The sequence below is a fragment of the Natrix helvetica genome, assembly GCF_964273705.1.
Source record: "Natrix helvetica genome assembly, chromosome: 2".
NCBI classification, from domain to species: Eukaryota; Metazoa; Chordata; class Lepidosauria; order Squamata; family Natricidae; genus Natrix; species Natrix helvetica.
Window position 1 is genome coordinate 100,990,811 of NC_138552.1, and position 23,045 is coordinate 101,013,855.

Sequence of the window (23,045 nt, forward strand, 5' to 3'; positions counted from 1 at the left end):
TGGATGGTACCTGATTGGATCATTTGATGGACACGTGGGTGTTGGGCGGGGACTTGAACTTTCTTTTGGTTGGGGAAAACCTGGAAGCTTTCAGATTTGGGTTTTTCCGGATGTGCCAATATGACATCTCTAATAAAATGGAACTTTGAGGAAACTCAAGTCCCGGATTCTTCTTTTGTTGGGGTGTTACTTGGAATCCTGGCAAAGAATGCATAGTTTTACATTTAAAAGGTATTATGTCTCATATACAATACCGAATGACAATCTATACCGTTCTGAATATTCTCGCTCTTTTGCAAATCTTTGGAATGCCCCCATGGGATCAGAGCCTGTACTTAAGATGAACACCAGCGGTGTGGCAGAAGACATATCTTGGTAAAGAGTTGCCAGATCAACTGGAGGATTCTCAATGAATTGCTTCCCAAGATTCTCCATTACAAACTCGGTAAGTGCTGACACGATCTAGAAATAGCAACACAATTAATTTGCTAGCGCAAGAGCATACGGGGTAAGCAAGCACACCTGGTTCCAATATGAATAAAAATAGTGGAACAATAATTGCATTTATTTTTGAACACTATTCATATAAAGTTAAATGGGTTACTTATTTGAGTATACAGGAACTCTTCGATTTATGACCACAATTGAGCCCCCAATTTCTGTTGCTAAGCAAGACATTTGTTAAGTGAATTTTTCCTCCATTTTACAACCACTCTTGCCACAGTTGTTAAGTGAATCACTGCAGTTGTTAGGTTAGTAAATATAATTTTCTGATATAAGGGGTCCAAGGACAAAAAGTTTAAGAACACCGTTGGGAAGAGAGCTGACGCTGCGACGGCACGACGTGTGATCTTGGTGCTCCGAGAACGCAGTTGAATTCTTGCTGCTGGACGGTCCTTTTGGACCTAGACCATCCCACAGAGACAGTGATTGAGAAGGGCACCTCCTGCTGATCTCAGGGATACCGCAAAGTCCCTGAAAGATCTAGGAATAGCCTTTTTTTCTGGCAACAGAAACGCAGCTAATGAAGCTGCTGAAGTTAGGACAGCTCCGGAATGGGAAGAAAGCGGAAAGAGAAAGTGTGTCGAATTGGTGAGGAAATTTTATTATTAGAGGAAGAGACTACCCAAGGAAAAAAATTGAGTTATGATTGAAGACAAAAGACTGTAGGCCGTGAGACTGATCTGCATTGAACTTAGGGTGTTATCCAGTTTCTAATTTCTTTTTTTTTTCATGGATAGAACTTTTGCATGGGCTCCCTTTTTTTTTAAACTGAATGGATTAATTTTTTCTTCTTCTTTTTTAACTTTTGCTTATATCTATGGATTAAAATTCTCCTTTTTAAAATAATGCTTGATTTGATTGATTTGATTGATTTGATTGTTTTTGATCTCCATTTAAGGGTTTTATTTCTTTCTTAAGCCTGGAATATAAAGAAGAAAATAAGAAGCATTATAAAGAGGGTTGTAACAACAGGAGGAAAAGCAGTTACACTGCCACTTAGAGGCTGGAGGCTGGATACATTGTTTTTTCTTCTTTCTCTTTGATCACTTGAGACTCAAGGTTCTTTCAGCTTGTTTACTGACAGTGATAGTAGGAAGTGCACAAGTTGTTAATACAGGTGCCTTTTGGAAGTTCTATCACTAGCTATTGGAGTGAAGACAACATTTTGACTTGAAAGATAATAAATGAACTTGTTTGAAGTTTATTAAAATAACCTTGAACCCTATAGTGGCAGTATCTGCAAAATTGAAAGAATGGCCGAGCAGGAAAAAGAAACTGTAACATTGCAAATGATTAAGTTTGAAATTCAAAATCTAATAGTAGTGACAGAGTATATTCAATTCAATTTAATTTATTAGCGCTTATAGACCGCCCCCTCTCCCGAAAGGAAGAAAAGAGTTTGGAGAATATGAATTACAAAACAGAAAAATCTGATGGAGAATGACCGTTGACGTACCTGGACGGTCGTTCTCGGGGCGCTGCGGGAGAGTCCAAGAATGGGTTAACACAGCCTATCTGCCCAAGGACTGAGTTGATTTTTCCCCTTGTAACGCCTCCTTTGCCTCCTTAGGATCCGTTTTAAAAAAGAGGTGCATCCCGGTGACGGAAGTCCATAGGCACCCCAGGTGCACAGTACAGTCTTGGTCCTTTCATCAACCCTGGGTGGGTCTTGGACTCTCCCGCAGCGCCCCGAGAATGACCGTTCAGGTAAGTCAACGGTCATTCTCCAGTGCGCTGCTTGGAGAGTCCAAGGATGGGACATACCCAAGCTATTGTGTCCCAGGGCGGGAATTGTCCTTCTTGTCCGGAGCCTCGATAACTTTTTGCAACACCTTCTGTCCAAAGGAGGCCTCGGCGGAGGCAAAGGAGTCAATCTTGTAGTTTCTAATGAATACAGTGGGAGAGGCCCACGTAGCCGCCCTGCAAATGTCCACGATGGATGCTTGAGTCGGCCAAGCCGCGGAAGTGGCGGCACTTCTCTTGGAGTGGGCTGTCACTCCAACTGGCGCAGGACTGCCCTGGTGCTCATAAGCCATCTTAATGCAGGCTCTCAACCAGCGGCCAATGGTTGATGAGGAGACCTTGCGACCCAATGACCCTGGTTGAAAAGATACAAAGAAAGCCTCCGAGTGGCTGAAGTCTATAGTCCTTTTGATGTAAAGACGAACTGCTCACCTCACGTCCAACTTGTGCCAACAGCGCTCTTTGGGGTGCTGAGGCTTGGGACAAAAGTTCGGAAGAATCACCTCCTGGGATCTGTGAAAGTGAGAGTTCACCTTCGGCAGGAAGGCAGGGTCCAGACGCAAGATGACCCGGTCTGGATGGATGATGCACAGCTCCTCCCTGACGGAAAATGCCGCAATCTCCGATACCCTTCTCGCCAAGGTGATAGCTATTAAAAAGGCGGTTTTAAGAGTCAAGAGGCACAAAGAGACTGTATTCAATGGTTCAAAGGGTGCAGCAGTCAAAGCCTGTAGAACCAACAGCAAGCTCCAGGTCGGGTACCTGTGTACCGCCTGAGGGCGTAGATTGGAAGCCCCCTTCAAGAAGCTCTTAACCTGGGGATGATGACTCAAAGATTGCAGATGGTCTCTAGCCAGAATGGTTGACAAGGCAGCAACCTGGCGCCGGAGCGTGGCGGGCGCCAGTCCTTTGTGCAATCTCTCCTGGAGAAAGTCCAGCAGCTGAGGTATGGACACCTCAACATCAGTAATGTTACGGTGTTTGCACCAAGTAGAAAATGCTGACCAAGTTGCACCATAGATTCGCATTGTGGCCGGTCTTCTGGAGGCCTGGATGGTCTGGATGACGTTATCAGAGAGATGTTGGTCCCTCAGGAGCTGCCCTTCAAGTGCCAGATGGCTAGTTGTAACCATTGGGGCTCTGGATGATTGACGGCCCCGTGGCTCAGGGCCACACGCTCCTGAGGAATTCTCCATGGTCTCTCCACCGAGAGATCGACTAGATCCGCGTACCAGGACCGCCTGGGCCAATGTGGAGCCACCAGAACAAGCTCCACCCCTTCCTTCAGGAGCTTGTTGACCACCTGTGGAATGAGTGGGAGGGGCGGAAATGCATACAGGAGTCCTGGGGGCCACCTGGCCCTCAGCGCGTCCGTTCCTTCCACCTGAGCCGACTGGTAACGCGAGAAGAATCTTGGGAGTTGAGTGTTGGTTGCAGTCGCGAACAGGTCGACTTGCGGAAGTCCGAACCGACTCACAATCTGATCGAACAGGTCTGGATCCAGTCTCCACTCGGAGTTGTCGATTGTCTGTTGACTCAGCCAATCTGCGCTCACGTTGCTGGTGCTGGATATGTGATCCACTCTGATCGATGCCAGGTGGTGCTCTGCCCAACGACCCAGGGCCTCCGCTTCTGCCATGAGACATCTGGAGTGGGTGCCATCCTGCCGGTTCACATGAGCCTTCGTCGCTACATTGTCCGTAAGCAGCAGAACGTGTTGACCCGCCAGTAGATTTGAGAATCGTCGTAGGGCGAGTCTTGCCGGTCTCAGTTCCAGCCAATTGATGGGTTTGGCTGCTTCTGCTCGCAACCACCTGCCCTGTGCTAGCCGACCCTGGCAATGCGCGCCCCAGCCGTAGAGGCTGGCGTCCGATGTTAGCACAACTCTGTCGGGCTCCTTGAACAAACACCACCTTCGACTGCCACCATCCCAGGGAGCGAGACACCTGTAGCGGGAGCCGGACCTTCCTGGGCGAATTGCTGGCCTTCGCCCTCTGCATTGGCAGCAGGAACCCTGGCATGAAGTCGGGCCCAGGGAACCACATTGAGGCAGGATATCATCACACCCAGTAGTTGTGAGAGTTGGACGATCGGTAGGGCGGTGGCACGACGACACTGACGAATTCTGCTCCTGAGGGAGTGGAGCCTGTCCGGAGACAGGAACACCTGGCATGAGACAGAGTCCATTATGGTGCCTAGGTGTTGGATGCGTGTTGCGGGATCTAGATGGCTTTTCTCTAGATTCACCGAGAAGCCGTGTTATTGCAAGGTGAGGATGGTGGCCTGTACATCCCTCACCGCCTGTAGACGAGACCTCGAGTGAATGATGACGTCGTCTAGGTAGCGCACTCTTTGTGCAGATGACCCGCCACAGCTGCAAGGAGCTTGGTAAACATCCTGGGGGTGGAGGAGAGCCTGAACGGAAGAGCCCTGTACTGATAGTGCCGTCCGTTGTAGCACAGCCGCAGAAACTTCCTGTGTGCCTGGTGTATGGGCACATGCAGATACGCCTCATTGAGGTCGATGGATGTGAGTAGATCGCCTTGCCTTATGCAGTTTAGGATGGATTGGAGGGACTGCATCTTGAAACGCTTGTAGGCCAGATGTTGATTCAGGCACTTCAGATCTAGTATGGCCCTCCACCCCCCTGAGCTCTTGGGGACCAGGAAGAGAATGGAGTAAAATCCCTTCCCCTCCTGGTCCGGAGGGACTGGCTCTATGGTGTTTATTTGCAGAAGATGGTCGATTTCTGCCTGCATGAGGGACCTTTTTACAGGGTTCTTGGCCAGGGGACAACGAACGAAGGTTCGTGGAGGGAATGTCAGGAATTCCAGCGTCAGCCCTCTCCTGACGGTGTTTAGGATCCACGTGTCCCCCGTGATTCACTCCCAGCGGTCTGCATAAAGTTGCAGGCGGCCCCCGATGGGAGGGGTGTTCTGGTGGTCACTTGCACGTCTGAACTGACGGTTGTTAGAACCCCCTCGAAAGGGTTTCGAAAGGAGCCCTGGTTGTTCTGTCTGCCCCTGGAGCTGAAACTGTTCCTGTCCTGATTCCTGTCACCAGGGTGATTGTAGGGCCTCTGGTAGGGGAAGGAAGAAGTGGAAGCCTGGGCGTTGTCCCGTGCCCGAAAGGTCTGTTTCCTGAAGGAACCAGAACCTTTCTTCTCATTTTTCTTGAAGGTAGAGGGAAGGATCTTTCGCTTATCCTTCGTCTCAATCAAGAATTTCTCAAGGGAATCCCTAAAGAGCAACTCTCCTTTGAACGGGGCTGAAGCCAGCTTCCACTTGATCTTCATTTCCACCTGCCAGTGCCGAAGCCACAGCAGGTGTCGCGAAGTCACATTGGAAGCCAGCGCCCTGGAGGCAAACTTTGCTGCATTTAGGGAGGCATCCGCCGAGTATTCCACGGCTGTAATGATCTTATTGAGATCATGTCGCCAATGAGATGCCTCCGAAGGAGATTTAGTTCTTAGCTGGCGCAACCAGAGCAAGGAAGCCCTGGTAAAAAATGAGGCAGAGGTGGATGCCTTAATCGCCCAGGCGGCCACCTGGTGCGTTTTATGACAGGCCTTCTCGGATCTCTTGTCCTCTGCCTTCAGCCCATCCAACAGGTCAGCCGGAAGGGTAGAATTGAAAGTCAGTGAGTCCACCGGGGCATCCACCTTGGGCATCAATACATCCTCTAGCTTTGGCTCCAGAGGATAAAAGGTTTTGTCTGCACCACTGGGGTTGGCCAGGGTAACTGGTTGCGCCCATTGGCGCTGAACCACGTCCATGAACAAGTCAGGGACCGGAATCAGCTCCGGGTCTGAGGTGGTCTCACTAAATAGCCCTACCTTAAGGTCTTGGGAAGTAGAGGGAACGGCCTTATCCTTAGGTTTGGCTCCGAGCTCAGTAGAAGCCCTGGCCTTGTGTAGGATAGCTTTGAACAAAGAAGGCTTGAAGAGGCCAGTGAAGGCCGGCTTATTGGGAGGCATGTCTTCATCCTCCGAAAGTTCAAACTCATCCGCGGCTTCCTCTTCCCACACGGACACCTCTGTGGTAACAGATGTGCCCGGGGAATCAAGGTCGCGGCTCTTACCCTCCGCGTGGGAGTGGGAGGCCCTAGGGGCGTTGCCACTCTTACTTTCCTTTAGGCGCATTGCTTCAACCACCCCCTGGGAGATAGCCTGAGCGATGACCTCCCTCATCTCTGCAGAGAGAGCCGGGCCTTTGTCCTCAGCAGGTCTGGGCCTAGGAGGGACAAGGCCTCTATCAGAACTAACAGGAGCCAAGGGCCCATCCATGTGGAGGCAACCCTGGAAAGAGTCCAACTCCTCCCTCACCGAGGAGCTAGGCGAATCAGGGTAACCTAGAGATGCTGCAGGGTAGCCAGACAGGGAATCCCTCCCACAGATAGAGGGGGACTGATCCCCTTGATTTGAGAGAGACTCCTCCCTCTCATGTCTGGGCAGAGGGGACTCCGGCCCAGCCTCACAGTCCTGAGGGGGAAGAGGGGCCTGGGCCTTATTGGGCCTACCCTTAGGGACCTCCTGCTTTTTATCCCCCTGGTTTTTAAGGCCTCTGTTCCCAGAGGAGCTGTGGGAAGACTTGCTCCCTGCTCCTTTATTACCCTTTCTCCCCTGGCCTGAGGGATCTGGCCTACTGCGTTTTGCAGAGGGCCCTGCCAACACCTCCCTCTGCTCCAAACCTTCATCTGCCATGTTTTGGAAGGAGATCAGGTGGAGAACGAATCAGCCGCAGGAGAAGAATACTGGACGCTGGCCAGCCGGCTCCAAAGCATCAGCAGATCAGTAATTCTGGAGGCTGGAAGGGAACACCAGGACACTCCACTGCCACCCCTTCTGGCCGAAGGTGGAGATGAGGAGAGCTTAGGCTCTGCCGGCATCCCAAGCAGGCCCTTGCAACCCTTGGCGGCAATCTGCGGTGAGGCGGAGAGGCGCAGAGAGCTGCTGTGTCTTCCTGCCGAACTGCTGCCGAAAAAGCTCCAAAAAGATGGCCGCCGCAACTTTCGCGCGCTTTTAAAAGTGCCCAGAAATGCAGCCGGCACTTAACAGAAGCTGTTGGAAGCGTGCCAACGCATCGCTTTCAAAATGGCTGCCGCAACCTCCGGAGCCCACAGAGACACCGCTGGGGAGAATTTCGGCCCGAAATCTCCCTGAAGAGCGGCCAGGGATGTGCCGAAGCCGCAATTGTCCCCGCACTCACCAGCCGCTGCCGGACCAGTGGCCTCAGCTGTTACCACAGTCACGAACGAGCGCAGCAGGGGGCTCCTCCTATGCCTCAGAAGAACAGCCCAAAGTCACAATTACCAGAAAAACCAAATAAATCAACAACACTAAAACAGTAAGGAAAGCAAGGGAAAAATCCTAGAATGCTACACTAACCACTAAAAAATATTTACTCCTGGAGAGCCCAGCCTATCTGTCCAAAAACTGAGGGCTCCCCAAACAAGTCCTATCGGGCGGACTGAGTTTTTAAAACTGATCCTAAGGAGGCAAAGGAGGTGTAACCAGGGGAAAATCAACTCAGTCCTTGGGCAGATAGGCTGTGTTAACCCATCCTTGGACTCTCCAAGCAGCGCACTGGAGAAACTGAGGATATTTACCAAATGAAGAAAGTGGAGGACAAAGTTCAAAAGATGGAAGAAAAAAATGAGCAAAGAGATAAGAAAACTGTGGATACTGACAACATAGTGAGCGTGGTTGGTAATGGCAAGAGCGGAATATGGAAAGGGGAGATAGATGGATTGGAACTCTACCCCAGACTTCAAAGCACAGAAGAAGAAAAGAGAGAAAAATTGACGGAGATAAGGAGAAAAATCTTGATAGAAGCACTAGTGATAACCAAAGAAGATGATGGAAAAAGCAGATATTAGGTTTCAAGCTTTTGTGAGATACGAAAGGAACAGCATGTTGCCAAGGGAGGTTTATACAAGATTTATTAAGAAAGTAAGTAGAACATTAATGCTACAAATGGCAAGAGATATAAGACCGTACTATTGCTGGAGGGATACAGGTTGATGCAATGAAAATGTATAATAAAATTTAAGCTACATTTGGTTTACTAGAAATATGTATAAAATGAAGCGACAATAACTATAGTTAAATAATGATTAATAATGATAACAATACATATAGATATATTAGTCTGATAATATGAAATTTTAAATAATATATGGAGATTATGAGAGGAGGTTTAAAGCTTTATCTAGAATATGTTATAAAGATGTATTGTAATTGGATGATTTTAGGATGATTTAATGGAATGTTATCATATAATCCTATTCTAGATTTTGAATATTATATATAAAAGGACATAAAAACAATTATAGTCAAATTAAGGTTGAGATATAATAATTGTGATATACATGAATATAAGTGAATTTAAAATATGCGATTTGATATGAAAAGCAGGTGGTGACTATGGAAGAGATGCATGGAAATACTGTAACCAGCTGATACACTTTCTACAATTTGTAATGGAAGATGGGTTTTTTATTTTTATTTTTATGTTTGTTTGTCTTTGTTTAAAAACAAATAAAAATTGTTATATTAAAAAAAGTTTAAGAACACGGAGACGAAACCACTAAGATTTTATTGGGAATGAAGGAGAGTACCTTTTCCTTCCTGTCTGCCTGAAAGGACAATACTAAAATAGCAACAATGCCTTAAATTGTCAATAGAAAACTTACCTTCTCTTCCACAAAACATTTCACTATAATTAACTTCTGAAACATGGTCAGCCTATTATCCCAGGGAATGTATGGCTTGTCATCTTTTTTTTTCTTTTCATCAACTTCAGACTTATAGCCTTCCCACTCTTCTGGATTGATACGAATATCAAGTTGCCCTAGAAAATTGTAATAGTTTCAAGTCATTTTCACAATGGGGTTGATATGGTACCAACACAATGGTATTAGAATATGTTTACTGGTAATTCTATCTCACACGGATCATTAAAAATATGGATCTTTTGGGAGATCACTTCCGGTTCCTGCTGGCGACGGACATGCTGTCCGCCGCTCGTCTCCTCGGTTGGCTCCGTAAGGAGCACAGGGGGCCTTGGAGGGGTCCCCTGCCGAAGGGCAGCTTGCTGAAACCCCCCACAATCGGTGGCAGCCGGCGGGGGTGTTTTCAGCCTCGCCTAGGAGCCGGGGAGCGGAGGGGGGGTTGGGACAGCTTCGGGCTGTCCGCCCTTTCACCGAATGGGCTCCGGGAGGAAGGCGTTTATCTAAGGAAGAGCGGCTGAATGCTGGTGGTGGGGGAGCCACCCTGATCTCTTTAATCGTCATTAAAGGATAAGCAGCAGACTACTGTAAGTTCGTGTTCAATTTATTTGAAACTGAAGATTAGAGGGGGGTGTTTCTTCTCTTTACCCTCCCCCTCGGAGTAAGCGGCATTTGAACTATCTCTCTCTCTATTGGAATGGAAAGAGAACAAAGGCTGACTCGTCACTTGAACTAACTAAGTGAGAAAGATCGCTATCACAATTGCAAGAGATGATTGCTGAGCTGTCTTTTTTTTAAAAAACCTTATGGAAACCTCCGTTCTTCTCCCTGTAAAAGGAGGAGCTAAGATGGCTCCCTTCTATCTTTGTTTTTGCACTTACAAATGAAGTCTGCCTTTTGAAACTACCTTCGAAAAAAAAAACCTCTGGTATTGTTTTATTACCATCTCTGAGACCGGGACCTCTCCTGTTACGTGGTCTACCTGGACTTTGAATATTTGACTTTCCCCTTTCTGCTGTGCCTCAGTGTCTTGTAACGGTGAAGGAGAATTAACTCTTCGCTTTCGGATTTGCCTGCCTCCTTGGACCGGTACAGCTGCGCAATCCACTGACGCCATTTTCTTTGTAAAAGACTTATATACATCTCTGAACTTAGACAAATGGGGCCTAAGAAACCACTAATGGGCAAGTCATTTTCAGCTCCCCCGTCTGCCACCTCCAGTCCAAGCATGCTGCAAACAAAATTTACCTCATTGGTACAACAAGAAGGGTCTGGAGAGAGCTCGAAAGAGCTATCTGTTACCCAAATGTTTCAAGAAATTATGAGTGGTCAAAATGAGTTGAAAAAAGAGGTGACAGATCTTAAAGATGAAATCAGAGGTGTTCAACATATTTCACAAACAAACAGAGAATTATGGTGTTGGAGGAGGGGACGGCTGGGCTAGGGGAGGAGGTTAAAGTAGTCCAGAAGGAAAATGTAGAATTGGAAAACTTCATGGCAAAAATAGAATTTGAAAGAATGTCCTTTTTTCTCAGATTCCAGAACCTACCAGAGACAGAAAATGAAGATCTTAAGAATATTATGAGTACAATTTTAGCAGAATATATTAAGAGAGACAAAGAACAGTTGTGGTGGGATATGGACCTGGTTTATAGGATTAATTCAGCATATGCAAGAAGTCATAATGTTCCAAGGGAGGTACATGTTAAATTTCTCAGGAGGACCACAAGGGATGAGGTGCTTGGGGGCCAAAGGGAGGGACCACTAAAATATAAAGATGAAGAAATCACCATTCTTAAGCAGATTCCGAAAAAGATAAGAGAAAGAAGAAGGAAGTATTCCTCCCTATCAAAGAAATTATACAAAAAAGGAGTTTGGTTTAGATGGTTATTGCCAGAGGGAATGTTGATCTTTTGGGAGGGAAATAGGATTAGAATTAATACAGTGCAGGAGGCTGAAGCCTTCACTAAAAAACATTTCTCTCTCCTAGAGGACGAACACAGGGAAGGTAGTGAAAAGGGTAGCAAAGTACAAGATATGAAGGAGGAGGGGCTGTGGCTTCACCTGGGGACAGGGAGGAAGGAGCAATATCAAAAAGGCTCAGGTCACAAAAATAAAAGTATTTGAAATATTTGTAATTGTTGATATACTAGAAAGTGAAAAAGGAAAAATGATTGAACATATGGTTGGTACAATGTAGAATAAGATTCTGTTTTTTGCTTATCTTTTATATCTTGTTTTTAATAATGTAAAAATTGAGAGATTTGGAGGGATTTCTACCACTAGCGTGGGAGCTGCCAAAATTTTCTATGCACCCCCTTACCTTTTCCCATAAATTTTTAAAATCCAATAAAATTCTTTTTTAAAAAAATATGGATCTTTTTAAAAATATGGCCATAATGACATCTCTCTGGAGAGCATGTGCTAGTAAGTGTATACCTCATATTTAATTTAATTTAATTTAAATTATGATTTAATCAGTCATTCTATTGAGAATCCGTCATTGTGAATCAATATAGATACACATTGGTTGATAAAACTTACATGCAGATAAGACATACATGTCAATGTAAAGAAATTAAAACAATAATAAACTGAAGTTTACATACAACTTATAAAAATAAATAAAATCAATCAATCAATCAATCAAACAATTAAACTCATACATTAATTCAAATTAAAGTAAATTAAAGATGAAAATAACAAACTAATCAAATGCTCATTGGAAAAGTTGGGTCTCCCAAAGTTTCTCCAACATTGGAAAAGATGAAGAAAATTTTAATTCTAATGGAAGAGTGTTCCCTTTACATGTAGTCCTCGACTTAAGACCACAATTGAACCCAAAAATTATGTTGCTAAGTGAATTTTGCCCCATTTTACGACTTTTCTTCTCACAGTTGTTAAGTGAATCACTGCAGTTATTAAACTAGTAACGTGGTTAAGTGAAATCTGACTTCCTCATTGACTTTGCTTGTCAGAAGTTCGCAAAAAGGGATTACATGACCTCGGGACACTGCAACCGTCATAAATACGAACCATTTGCCAAGCACCTGAATTTTGATCACATGATCATGGGGATGCTGCAATGATCTTACGTGTGAAAAATGGTCATGAATTACTTTTTTCAGTGCCGTTGTAACTTTGAATGGTCACTAAACGAACTGTTATAAGTCGAGGACTACACAACAAAACAGTCTACAAAAGTGGAATATTACCAAAATGATCTCCTGTGAAAAATGTACTGGATATTTAATTTGCCCGCTTTACTCATGTTGTTCTTTTTCCTGATTGACTCTAATTTCATTTAGCATGCTTTCAAACCCTAATTTTAAATCCTGGTTGCCATCAACTCTAATTAGTGTGATATATAATTAGTTTAAATGTAGCACTACTACACATGACAAAAAAAGAACAAGGAAGCAGAATATGGGAATGGTATCAATGTTATTGAGGATTTTTTTAAAAAAAACTTTTTATTGGAAGATGTTGTGGGAGCTATTATTAGAAACTGCCATTTTAAAAGATTATAAAAACAATGGAGAGGAATAGAAAAATAAGAGAGATTCCATTTCCCCAAAGTTGCCTCTTGATTTGCAAACTCTGGCTTGCAGACAGCCAGGATAGTATCTTAATGGGGGTATTTGCTGACAAAGAAAGAGACTCCAATTATGCAAATACCAGTTGATAAAGTAGGCTTTAGTTGCTGAGACTGTCATTAGGGAACTTAAAAAGAAATTTAGCAGGGATCTCTCCCACAGTGGATTCACTAAAAAGCAATCTGCCGTTGCAGACAGCAACACTAAACTGAATCCCACAAGGTTTATCTTTTTAAAGTCTCCAAAACCCCCCAACCAAATATATAAATAAAATGTACGATTAAAATACTTTCTTTACCATTTGTATTTCCCAATGCAAGCTTTTCTGATATTGTTCTTTCTTATGCAAATTTCTCTAATGTTAACTTAAAAACAAAATGAAATGGCAGCTGCATTTGCTTTACATGGCTATAGTTCTCCCCTTTGGGAGAGGTTTGGAATAGATCAAACTAACTAGCCAGAAAGAACACCTTTTAAGCACTTCTCCCTCCTATGCTGTCTAGTTTGGAAAACAAGATCTTTATGGTAACTAACAGGATAACAGAATAGCAGAATTGGAAGGGACCTTGGAGGCCTTCTAGTCCAATCCCCTGCTCAGGCAGGAAATGCTATACCATTTCAGACATATGGTTGTCCAATCTTCTAACTAACTAACTAACTGACCAACCAACCAACCAACCAACCAACCAACCTAACTAAACCAACTAACTCTTATTAACCATGACAAAATACAATTAAAATATACACAGTAAGCAGTCTTAAAAAGGGAATTTAATTATTTGAGAGGAGTCCAATTTATGCAGAAAAAGCACAAAACCATTTCTTGTATAAACATTTTTTTACAATCTCTTCAGAAATATGTTACCTAGTTTAATGAAAATGGGCTTGAGCAATATGTCTTTTTGAATGCCCTCAAAACTTGGAAGCGTTTCTTCTAAGTCACAGCACATAAACCACGTATTTTCTTCCAGCCATGGAATCTGAGGTTTGGCAGGCCGTTCCTGTTACAAAGATGATAGATGTGTCAAGTGAAATGGGCAAAAGTTGTATAGAGAATATATTCAGCCTACACATCAAATAAAACTAGGAATACAGTTGAAGAATATCCAAAGCATGACGTAATTACTGTATTGCCTAGTTTTCTGATCAATCCTTAATCTCAGATCTCTGATCAGCTGCTTAATGATAACAGTATGGGTACAGGTCATCCTTGACTTCACCATTCCTTTAGTGACCATCTGAAGTTACAACATTATTACTGCTCCTTGCACTTATGACTGTCACAACATTCCCAGTAATCAGTATTTCAGGCACTTGGCAACCAGCACATATTTATGACACTTATAGCATCCCAAGATCACATGATTGCCATTTGCAATATTCTCAGTCGGCTTCCGATAAGCAAAGTCAATGGCGTAAGCCTGATTCACTTAATGACTGCATGATTCACTTAACAACTATAGTGATTCACTTAACAATTGTGGCAAAAAAGTAATAACATTAGCAACTTAACAATTGCCTTGCTTAGCAGCCAATATTTTGGCTGAGGATTCTCTAGCCTTTTTAAAGAGTTTTTCTATTTTTTTCGTGCTCTTTCTGTGTTTCTTCCCCTTTATGGACTCTAAAACACCAAAAATAACAGCACCTTTCTGGGCATTTCAAAATTAATTTGATTTGAAGGCTAATACCTACAGAAAAGGAATGTCTCAGCCTAGCACTGCCCAAGCCTTTCCTTGTTTACCGACAGTATATTTGGCTGTATCCTGAATGGTTATATCTCTAATCATTGTTTCTTATAGGTGTAAGGGTGTTTGGTAGACAGTCAGGCAGAAACTTTATTTTGGTCATTGACTAATAAAAGTATATTATATATTATGTAATATATTATTTATATTCAATTAAACAAACAGCACAAAGCTATCCCCTAACAAGAAGAACTATTGGTAACTATTTGTATAGGTTGTTTTGTTTTTCTTTGTTATCTTTAAATTCTCAATTAGAAGTTGGAATGCTTGTTTACAATGACTAAAAATAGAGATTTGAAATTTCACTAATTATAAAAATCATGCCCGAAGTACCTTATCCAAACCAGCAGCTCCACGCAGGAAAAAATTCCATTCAAGGTCTGTAAGTTCTTCTCTCTGCCGCATGATTTCAATGCACAGCATGAAGCTGTAGATGAGTTTGTGCTGTTCAAAAAGGCCTCGGGAAACATTAGTGTAAGTTGCATAGAGAGTCTGACTAAGTAGGATTGCTAATCGCAATTCCAGAACATCAATTTTTTCAGAAGTTTCAATTGTTGCATTAAATAGCTGCAAAGAAAAAGGAACCGAAAACGGGCATTAAAAGGATAAATTAATTAAAAAAGGAAAGTGAGATCCTGAAAAAATAAAAAAAAGAAGCAGAACATTAATTTAGATTTTTAAAGACTTTTTAATCTGGCCTTTATTGATTTTATAAATAAATGGAAGTGGGGAACATACCGAATATTCCTTCCCCCTCTTATTTTTTCCACAACAATAATACTGTAGGTGAGTTGGGCTGAGAGATGGTGACTGGTCCAAACCAGTGGACCAACTAATTTTAATTAATTGTACATGCTGCCTGACCCTGAGTGACAGAATGACAGAGTTTACAGGGACCTTGGAGGTCTTCTAGTCCAATCCCTGCTCAAACAGGAGACCCTAAACCAGTGATGGCGAACCTTTTTTGCCTTGGGTGCCAAAAGCATGTGTGCGCAATTGCGCGCACTTGCATGCCCACCCCCCTAATTTAAAGCCCCCCTGTGCCGTGCCCGCTGCGCACGCGATCCTCCCGCTGCCACATGCATGAATGGCTTACTTGGAGCCTGGGGAGGGCAAAAACGGCCTCCCCCCGAGGCCTTCCGAAGGCTGGAAATGGCCTGTTTTCCGACTTCGGTCGGCCCAGTAGGTCAATTTTTGGCCCAGGCTCCAGAAGCTTTCCAATACGCAAACTGGAAGTTCAGGAATGTACTTCTGGGTTGCCCGTTTGGCAGTTTTTCTTCTTCCAGATGCTTCAGGCGGCTTCCCTGAAGCCTCCGGAGGGCAAAAAATGGCCGAAAATCAAGGCCATAAATCAGCTGGCCAGCACACACATGCATGCTGGAGCTGACAGGGCAACGCCTCGTGTGCTCTCAGAAATGGCTCCTCGTGCCACCTGTGGCACACGTGCCATAGGTTCACCATCATGACCCTATACTATTGTTGTCAAACTTGCTGCGTCATGAGACGTTTTGCGACTTTTTTCTATTTGCGGAGAAGGGGTGGGCATGGCCTGCATGTGATGCATCTAGCCCGCAGGCCACCAGTTTGACACCTCTGCCCTATAGCATTTCAGACAAATTGCTTGTCCATTCTCTTCTTAAAACGTCCAGTGATGGAGCATCCACAATTTCTGAAGGCAAGCTGTTCTGCCAAATAATTGTTCTCTCAGGAAAGTTCTCCTCATTTTTAGGTTGGTTTTCTCCTTGATTAGTTTCTATCCATTGCTTCGTTTTCTGCCTCCAGGTCCTTTGGAGAATAGGTTGACTAGCTCTTCTTTGTGGCAGCCCCTAATTAGGATGGTATGCTATACAGTTCTTCTGACAAATTATCTTATAGAAGCACCAGGATCTAACAAATGAGGCAACCAGCTTTATCTGTAGTTACCTCAATCAGCAACAAAGCAAATCATATTGCAAATCATTTAAGCAATTAAACTGAGTTTCAAAGCCAATGGCATGGAGGAAATTGTCTTTGTTAGGTCTATTTTTATGAGAAAAAATAGGTAACGGAAATATGCAGTTGAAAGAAAAGTTACCAACCTGTTTGAAATATTTTAAAGAAAACTGATACATTGGATCAATATCGGAAAGACTTGCAATTACAAAATACATAACTGATCCTCGAGTAGCAACAGGGCGATATTTTTCACGAGCAGCATTTATTTTTTCTTCTGTAGTTTCTGCTTCTACAAGCCTTATTTTAATGGCACCAGAGGTAATCTAAAAGCACAAATGTAAATTTTATTTAAGAGCTTATGTTCCCCCCACAATTTCTCAAGGCAGCATACATAAAATGGCCTCCTCCAATTTTCCTACACAAAATCCCTAAATAATAGGTTTGAGAGTAACTGGCCCCAAAACACCCATGGCTGAGGGTAATCTTAAACTTGAGTCTTCTTGCTCCTAATGTTGCTTCTAATCTTTATAATACTGTCTCATTTTAAACATGGAACAAATTATTCACAAAGAAAGCTACTGTATCATTTGGAAAGACACGGATGATAACAATAAGAATATTTAATTTTTGTACCTTTTAGGTGTTCAATGTGCTGAAACAATACTCAGTTACAGTATGTAAATTTTCTCATATTAGGATTACTAGGATATAACTGGAGATTGTGTTTTTAAGGTGGATTAATTGTTCTAAATTGGCTTGATATATTATGACTATGAACTGAAGTAGTTGGTGGCAATTGATGTTTCTAAATGTTGTACATCTAATGATGTCCCTGTAATGTAAGGCCTAATAAACTGATTTGTGATCTTGGCATAAACAAGAGGCTTTTTTATATGTCATCTTTTTCATATTCCATTGTTTGCATATAATTCAAGAATAGAATCAATTTCTTAATGAAAAATGATAGTATTTCCACTTTGTAATATGCACACTATCAAATAGGTTACTCCAATTATTCAAATGTAACCTCATCTAGAATATAATCACTGAAAACTACTAGCTTAATATATTTCCTTGATTATAAGCATGATTAAATTTGATGATAGGTATGTTGGTAGGTCATACTGTATAGATTGATAGAAGACAGACAGACAGACAGACATAAAATGCCTCCTACCTTTGAGTCTTGAAGTGTATTGATGAGTTCTTCATTGTCCAGAATATTCCCTTCTGATGTAAAAAGCATTTTTAGAATTTTATCTTCAATTGCTTTCAGTTGATTCTTATCAGCATTGATTCTGATAATGAGCTGTGTTCTTTGTTCCTCTAGTTCTGGTCTCTCTAATCGCACAACATCACTGAAATGACAGTTAAAATGTACAATTGATGAATATGAGCAATGTTATTATAAGTTAATGTTTTAACTATTATTAGGTACAAAAAAAACTTTATTTCTGATCCTTTGGAGCACAGGAACACAAACCCAATAATGTCAAAATGAGTATCAGGACACTATAATACAAGCTCCACTATTCTCTAACTGCGTTTCAATTCTGAATGCAAGCCTGTAATGGATAGAAATTGCATTGCTATGTCATGATGCAAGTTTTATTATTTGCCTCTTTCCCTGACAGCCAAGTGCTAAATGGGATGCTTTATAGGGGGGAAAAAAACAATTGACATTCACAAAAGAGAAGACAGCTTAATGTGAAGTGAGCTTGGGCATACAATTCTGATTGTCTATAGGGCAAAAATAAAGTAAGAAGGAGAATGCAATGAAGAACTTGGAAAAGGAAGCCATTTTCACTTGTCTTTGAAAATATACTTCAAAATCCTCAAGACATGAGAAGCTTTTTTAGAAATTAATGAAGAAATGAAAAATTCAAATGTAATTTGGAATTAATGCTATCATGATTACTGGTAGTCCCCAACTTAAGACCACAACTGAGCCCAAAATTTATGTTGCTAAGTGAGAAATTTGTTAAGTGAATTTCCCCCATTTTACTATTTTTCTTGCCACAGTTGTTAAGTGAATCACTGCAGTTGTTACATTAGTAACACAGTTGTTAAGTGAATCTGGCTTCCCCATTGACTTTGCTTGTCAGAAGGTTGCAAAAGGGGATCACATGATCCTGGGGCACTGCAACCATCATAAAAGTGAGTCAGTTGTTAAGCATCCGAATGTAAATCATGTGACCATGGGGATGCAATGGTCATAAGTGTGAAAAATGGTCATAAGTCACTTTTTTCAGGGCCATTGTAATTTTGAATGGTTATCAAATGAACTCTTGTAAGTCCAGGACTACTTGTACTCAATTCTGTCGTAAGAAGGGAAAAAAGCATTTGATCATGATCATTCGTAGCCCTGTGGCAATGCATGATCCAAATCAGCTTATAATGTAAGAATACGTGTAGTTCCTACTTTTTCCCTTACAATTTATAGTAAAGCTACTGTGAGATGTATACAAAAGATATTTTAAATACTATTAGAAAATATGCTTAGAAATTAATATGCACATACATACAGGTGAAACTCAAAAAATTAGAATATCGTGCAAAAGTTCATTTATTTCAGTAATGCAACTTAAAAAGTAAAACTAATATATGAGATAAGACTCATTACATGCAAAGCAAGATAGTTCAAGCCGTGATTTATCATAATTGTGATGATTATGGCATACAGCTCATGAAAACCCCAAATCCACCATCTCAGAAAATTAGAATATTACATGCAATCAATAAAACAAGGATGGTACATAGAACAATATTGGACCTCTGAAAAGTATAAGCATGCATATGTACTCAGTACTTGGTTTGGGCCCCTTTCGCAGCAATTACTGCCTCAATGCAGCATGGCATGGAAGCTATCAGCCTGTGGCACTGCTGAGGTGTTATGGAAGACCAGGATGCTTCAATAGTGGCCTTCAGCTCTTCTACATTGTTCGGTCTCTTGTCTCTCATCTTTCTCTTGGCAATGCCCCATAGATTCTCTGTGGAGTTCAGGTCAGGCGAGTTTGCTGGCCAATCAAGCACAGTAATCCCACAGTCATTGAACCAGGTTTTGGTGCTTTTGGCAGTGTGGGCAGCTGGAAAATGAAGTCAGCATCCCCATAAAGCTCAACTTTCGCCAAAAGCACTAAAACCTGGTTCAATGACCGTGGGATTACTGTGCTTGATTGGCCTCTCCATTCTTCCTCCATACTCTGGGTCCTTGGTTTCCAAATGAGATGCAAAAGTTGCTCTCATCAGAAAAGAGAACTTTGGACCACTGAGCAACAGGACTTTGGACCACTGTGCTTCATTAAGACCAGGGTCAACGCAGCTGTCTACCAGGAGATTTTGGAGCACTTCATGCTTCCTTCCGCAGACGATCTTTATGGGGATGCTGACTTTATTTTCCAGCTGCCCACACTGCCAAAAGCACCAAAACCTGGTTCAATGACCGTGGGATTACTGTGCTTGATTGGCCAGCAACTCGCCTGACCTGAACCCCATAGAGAATCTATGGGGCATTGCCAAGAGAAAGATGAGAGACATGAGACCGAACAATGCAGAAGAGCTGAAGGCCGCTATTGAAGCATCCTGGTCTTCCATAACACCTCAGCAGTGCCACAGGCTGATAGCTTCCATGCCAGGCCGCATTGAGGCAGTAATTGCTGCAAAAGGGGCCCAAACCAAGTACTGAGTACATATGCATGCTTATACTTTTCAGAGGTCCGATATTGTTCTATGTACAAACCTTGTTTTATTGATTGCATGTAATATTCTAATTTTCTGAGATGGTGGATTTGGGGTTTTCATGAGCTGTACACCATAATCATCACAATTATGACAAATCACGGCTTGAACTCCCTTGTTTTGCATGTTATGAATCTTATCTCATATATTAGTTTCACCTTTTAAGTTGCATTACTGAAATAAATGAACTTTTGCATAATATTCTAATTTTTCGAGTTTCACCTGTATATTTATTTTAAAATATTTATTATTTATGAAATCCCAAGCAATATAGATAAAAGTGAAACACAGAAACTATTTCAATATGGAAAGCAAGGCTGCTGTTTTAGCAGTAATCATCCCCATTTTGCCATATAAATATTATTTCCATTGTACTGGTAGCATTTGGAAAATATTAAAATTGAGGGATACATTTTGTCAGAATTATTAATTTTATTTAAGTAATTATTAGTAATTAGAACCAGAGGTGGCATTCGAACCGGTAGCGAAAATTTTGAGTAGTCCGGAGAACCAGTAAATACCACCTCTGACTGGCCCTGCCCCCATCTATTCTCTGCCTCCTGAGTCCCTGATTGGGAGGGAATGGGGATTTTCAATAACCTTCCCCTGGAGTGGGGAGGGAATGGAGATTTTACAGTATCCTTCCCCTGTCATGCCCACCAAGCCACACCCACAGAATTGGTAGTAAATTTTTTTGAATGCCACCACTGATTTGTAGTCACATATGCATACATTGACATGCGGTAGAACAATTTGTCTGCTACTGAACATTATGAAGATTATAATCTTTCTGCACTTTTCCTCAAGATAGTTTGAGGGTGTGTTAAAGCTGAGAATTGTGAGAGTTTAAGTTTCCCAACAATCTGCTTATGCATATGTGTTGTTTTATTATTAAACTACTCAAATTTCACTGAAAATATCTTTAATCACATTGATTATCCTTTTGAAACATGCTATTAAGAATATTTATTTTTCTTTTGTTTAGTCATGTCTGATTCTCTCAGGAACTGAATAAGTTCCTGCAGTTTTTTTTCACAAGTGATTTGGCATGGCCTTGAGAGAAAGTGATTCGCCCAAATGACTAGCTTTGTGTCTATGGTGGAACTAGAACTCACTGTCTCCTGGCTTCTAGCTTGATGTCTTAACTACTACATCAAACTGGCTTTCCACTGAGAAGATATCAACCCTTTAAATGTATTATAACACCTTTCTTTTTGAATCCTGGTGCCCTTCCATTCAAAGAAGCACTCTAGGGGTCTCTTAGATATAACTTGGATACAAAAGAAATTGATTAAGGAAACATTGACATAAATAATCTCACTTACAGTGGGGCAAAAAAGTATTTAGTCAGCCACCAATTGTGCAAGTTCTCCCACTTAAAAAGATGAGAGAGGCCTGTAATTGGCATCATAGGTAGACCTCAACTATGAGAGACAAAATGAGAAAACAAATCCAGACAATCACATTGGCTGATTTGGAACGAATTTATTTGCAAATTATGGTGGAAAATAAGTATTTGGTCACCTACAAACAAGCAAGATTTCTGGCTCTCACAGACCTGTACCTTCTTCTTTAAGAGGCTCCTCTGTCCTGCACTCATTACCTGTATCAATGGCACCTGTTTGAATTTGTTATCAGTATAAAAGATACCTGTCCACAACCTCAAACAGTCACACTCCAAACTCCACTATGGTGAAGACCAAAGAGCTGTCGAAGGACACCAGAAACAAAATTGTAGACCTGCACCAGGCTGGGAAGACTGAATCTGCAATAGGCAAGCAGCTTGGTGTGAACAAATCAACTGTGGGAGCAATAATTAGAAAATGGAAGGCATACAAGACCACTGATAATCTCCCTCGATCTGGGGCTCCACGCAAGATCTCACCCCGTGGGGTCAAAATCATCCCAAGAACGGTGAGCAAAAATCCCAGGACTACACGGGGGGACCTAGTGAATGACCTGCAGAGAGCTGGGACCAATGTAACAAAGGCTACCATCAGTAACACACTACGCCGCCAGGGACTCAGATCCTGCAGTGCCAGATGTGTCCCCCTGCTTAAGCCAGTACATGTCCAGGCCCATCTGAAGTTTGCTAGAGAGCATTTGGATGATCCAGAAGAGGATTGTAAGAATGTCATATGGTCAGATGAAACCAAAATAGAACTGTTTGGTAGAAACACAACTCATCGTGTTTGGAGGAGAGAGAATGCTGAGTTGCATCCAAAGAGCACCATACCTACTGTGAAGCACGGGGGTGGCAACATCATGCTTTGGGGCTGTTTCTCTGCAAAGGGACCAGGACGACTGATCCGTGTACAGGACAGAATGAATGGGGCCATGTATCGTGAGATTTTGAGTGCAAAGTTCCTTCCATCAGCAAGGGCATTGAAGATGAAACATGGCTGGGTCTTTCAACATGACAATGATCCCAAACATACCGCCTGGGCAATGAAGGAGTGGCTTCGTAAGAAGCATTTCAAGGTCCTGGAGTGTCCTAGCCAGTCTCCAGATCTCAACCCCATAGAAAACTTTTGGAGGGAGTTGAAAGTCCGTGTTGCCCAGCGACAGCCCCAAAACATCATGCTCTAGAGGAGATCTGCATGGAGGAATTGGCCAACATACCAGGAACAGTGTGTGCCAACCTTGTGAAGACTTACAGGAAACGTTTGACCTCTGTCATTGCCAACAAAGGATATATAACAAAGTATTGAGAGGAACTTTTGATATTGACCAAATACTTATTTTCCACCATAATTTGCAAATAAATTCGTTCCAAATCAGCCAATGTGATTGTCTGGATTTGTTTTCTCATTTTGTCTCTCATAGTTGAGGTCTACCTATAATGCCAATTACAGGCCTCTCTCATCTTTTTAAGTGGGAGAACTTGCACAATTGGTGGCTGACTAAATACTTTTTTGCCCCACTGTATCTAAAACAACGAATTCTTTTTTTCTGCTTTTTTAGAATGGGCTCACTACTTTTATACATCTTTTAAATCTTTACTAAATATTTCACAAGGCAAAAGTTACCTCAAATCATTAAGGAGAATTATTAG

General features: G+C 42.4%; 1 protein-coding gene across 1 annotated transcript in view; it reads right to left on the reverse strand.

The window, feature by feature from the left end:
* DNAH6 (dynein axonemal heavy chain 6) overlaps positions 1-23,045 on the reverse strand; it is a 206,828-nt gene that overhangs the window by 48,092 nt on the left and 135,691 nt on the right. The window contains exons 59-64 of the mRNA XM_081944223.1: positions 17,430-17,610; positions 16,396-16,575; positions 14,651-14,884; positions 13,438-13,573; positions 8,941-9,098; positions 272-462 (exon numbers count right to left, since the gene is read on the reverse strand). Coding sequence (XP_081800349.1) covers positions 272-462; positions 8,941-9,098; positions 13,438-13,573; positions 14,651-14,884; positions 16,396-16,575; positions 17,430-17,610 — 1,080 coding nt within the window. The remainder of the gene's footprint in view (positions 1-271; positions 463-8,940; positions 9,099-13,437; positions 13,574-14,650; positions 14,885-16,395; positions 16,576-17,429; positions 17,611-23,045) is intronic.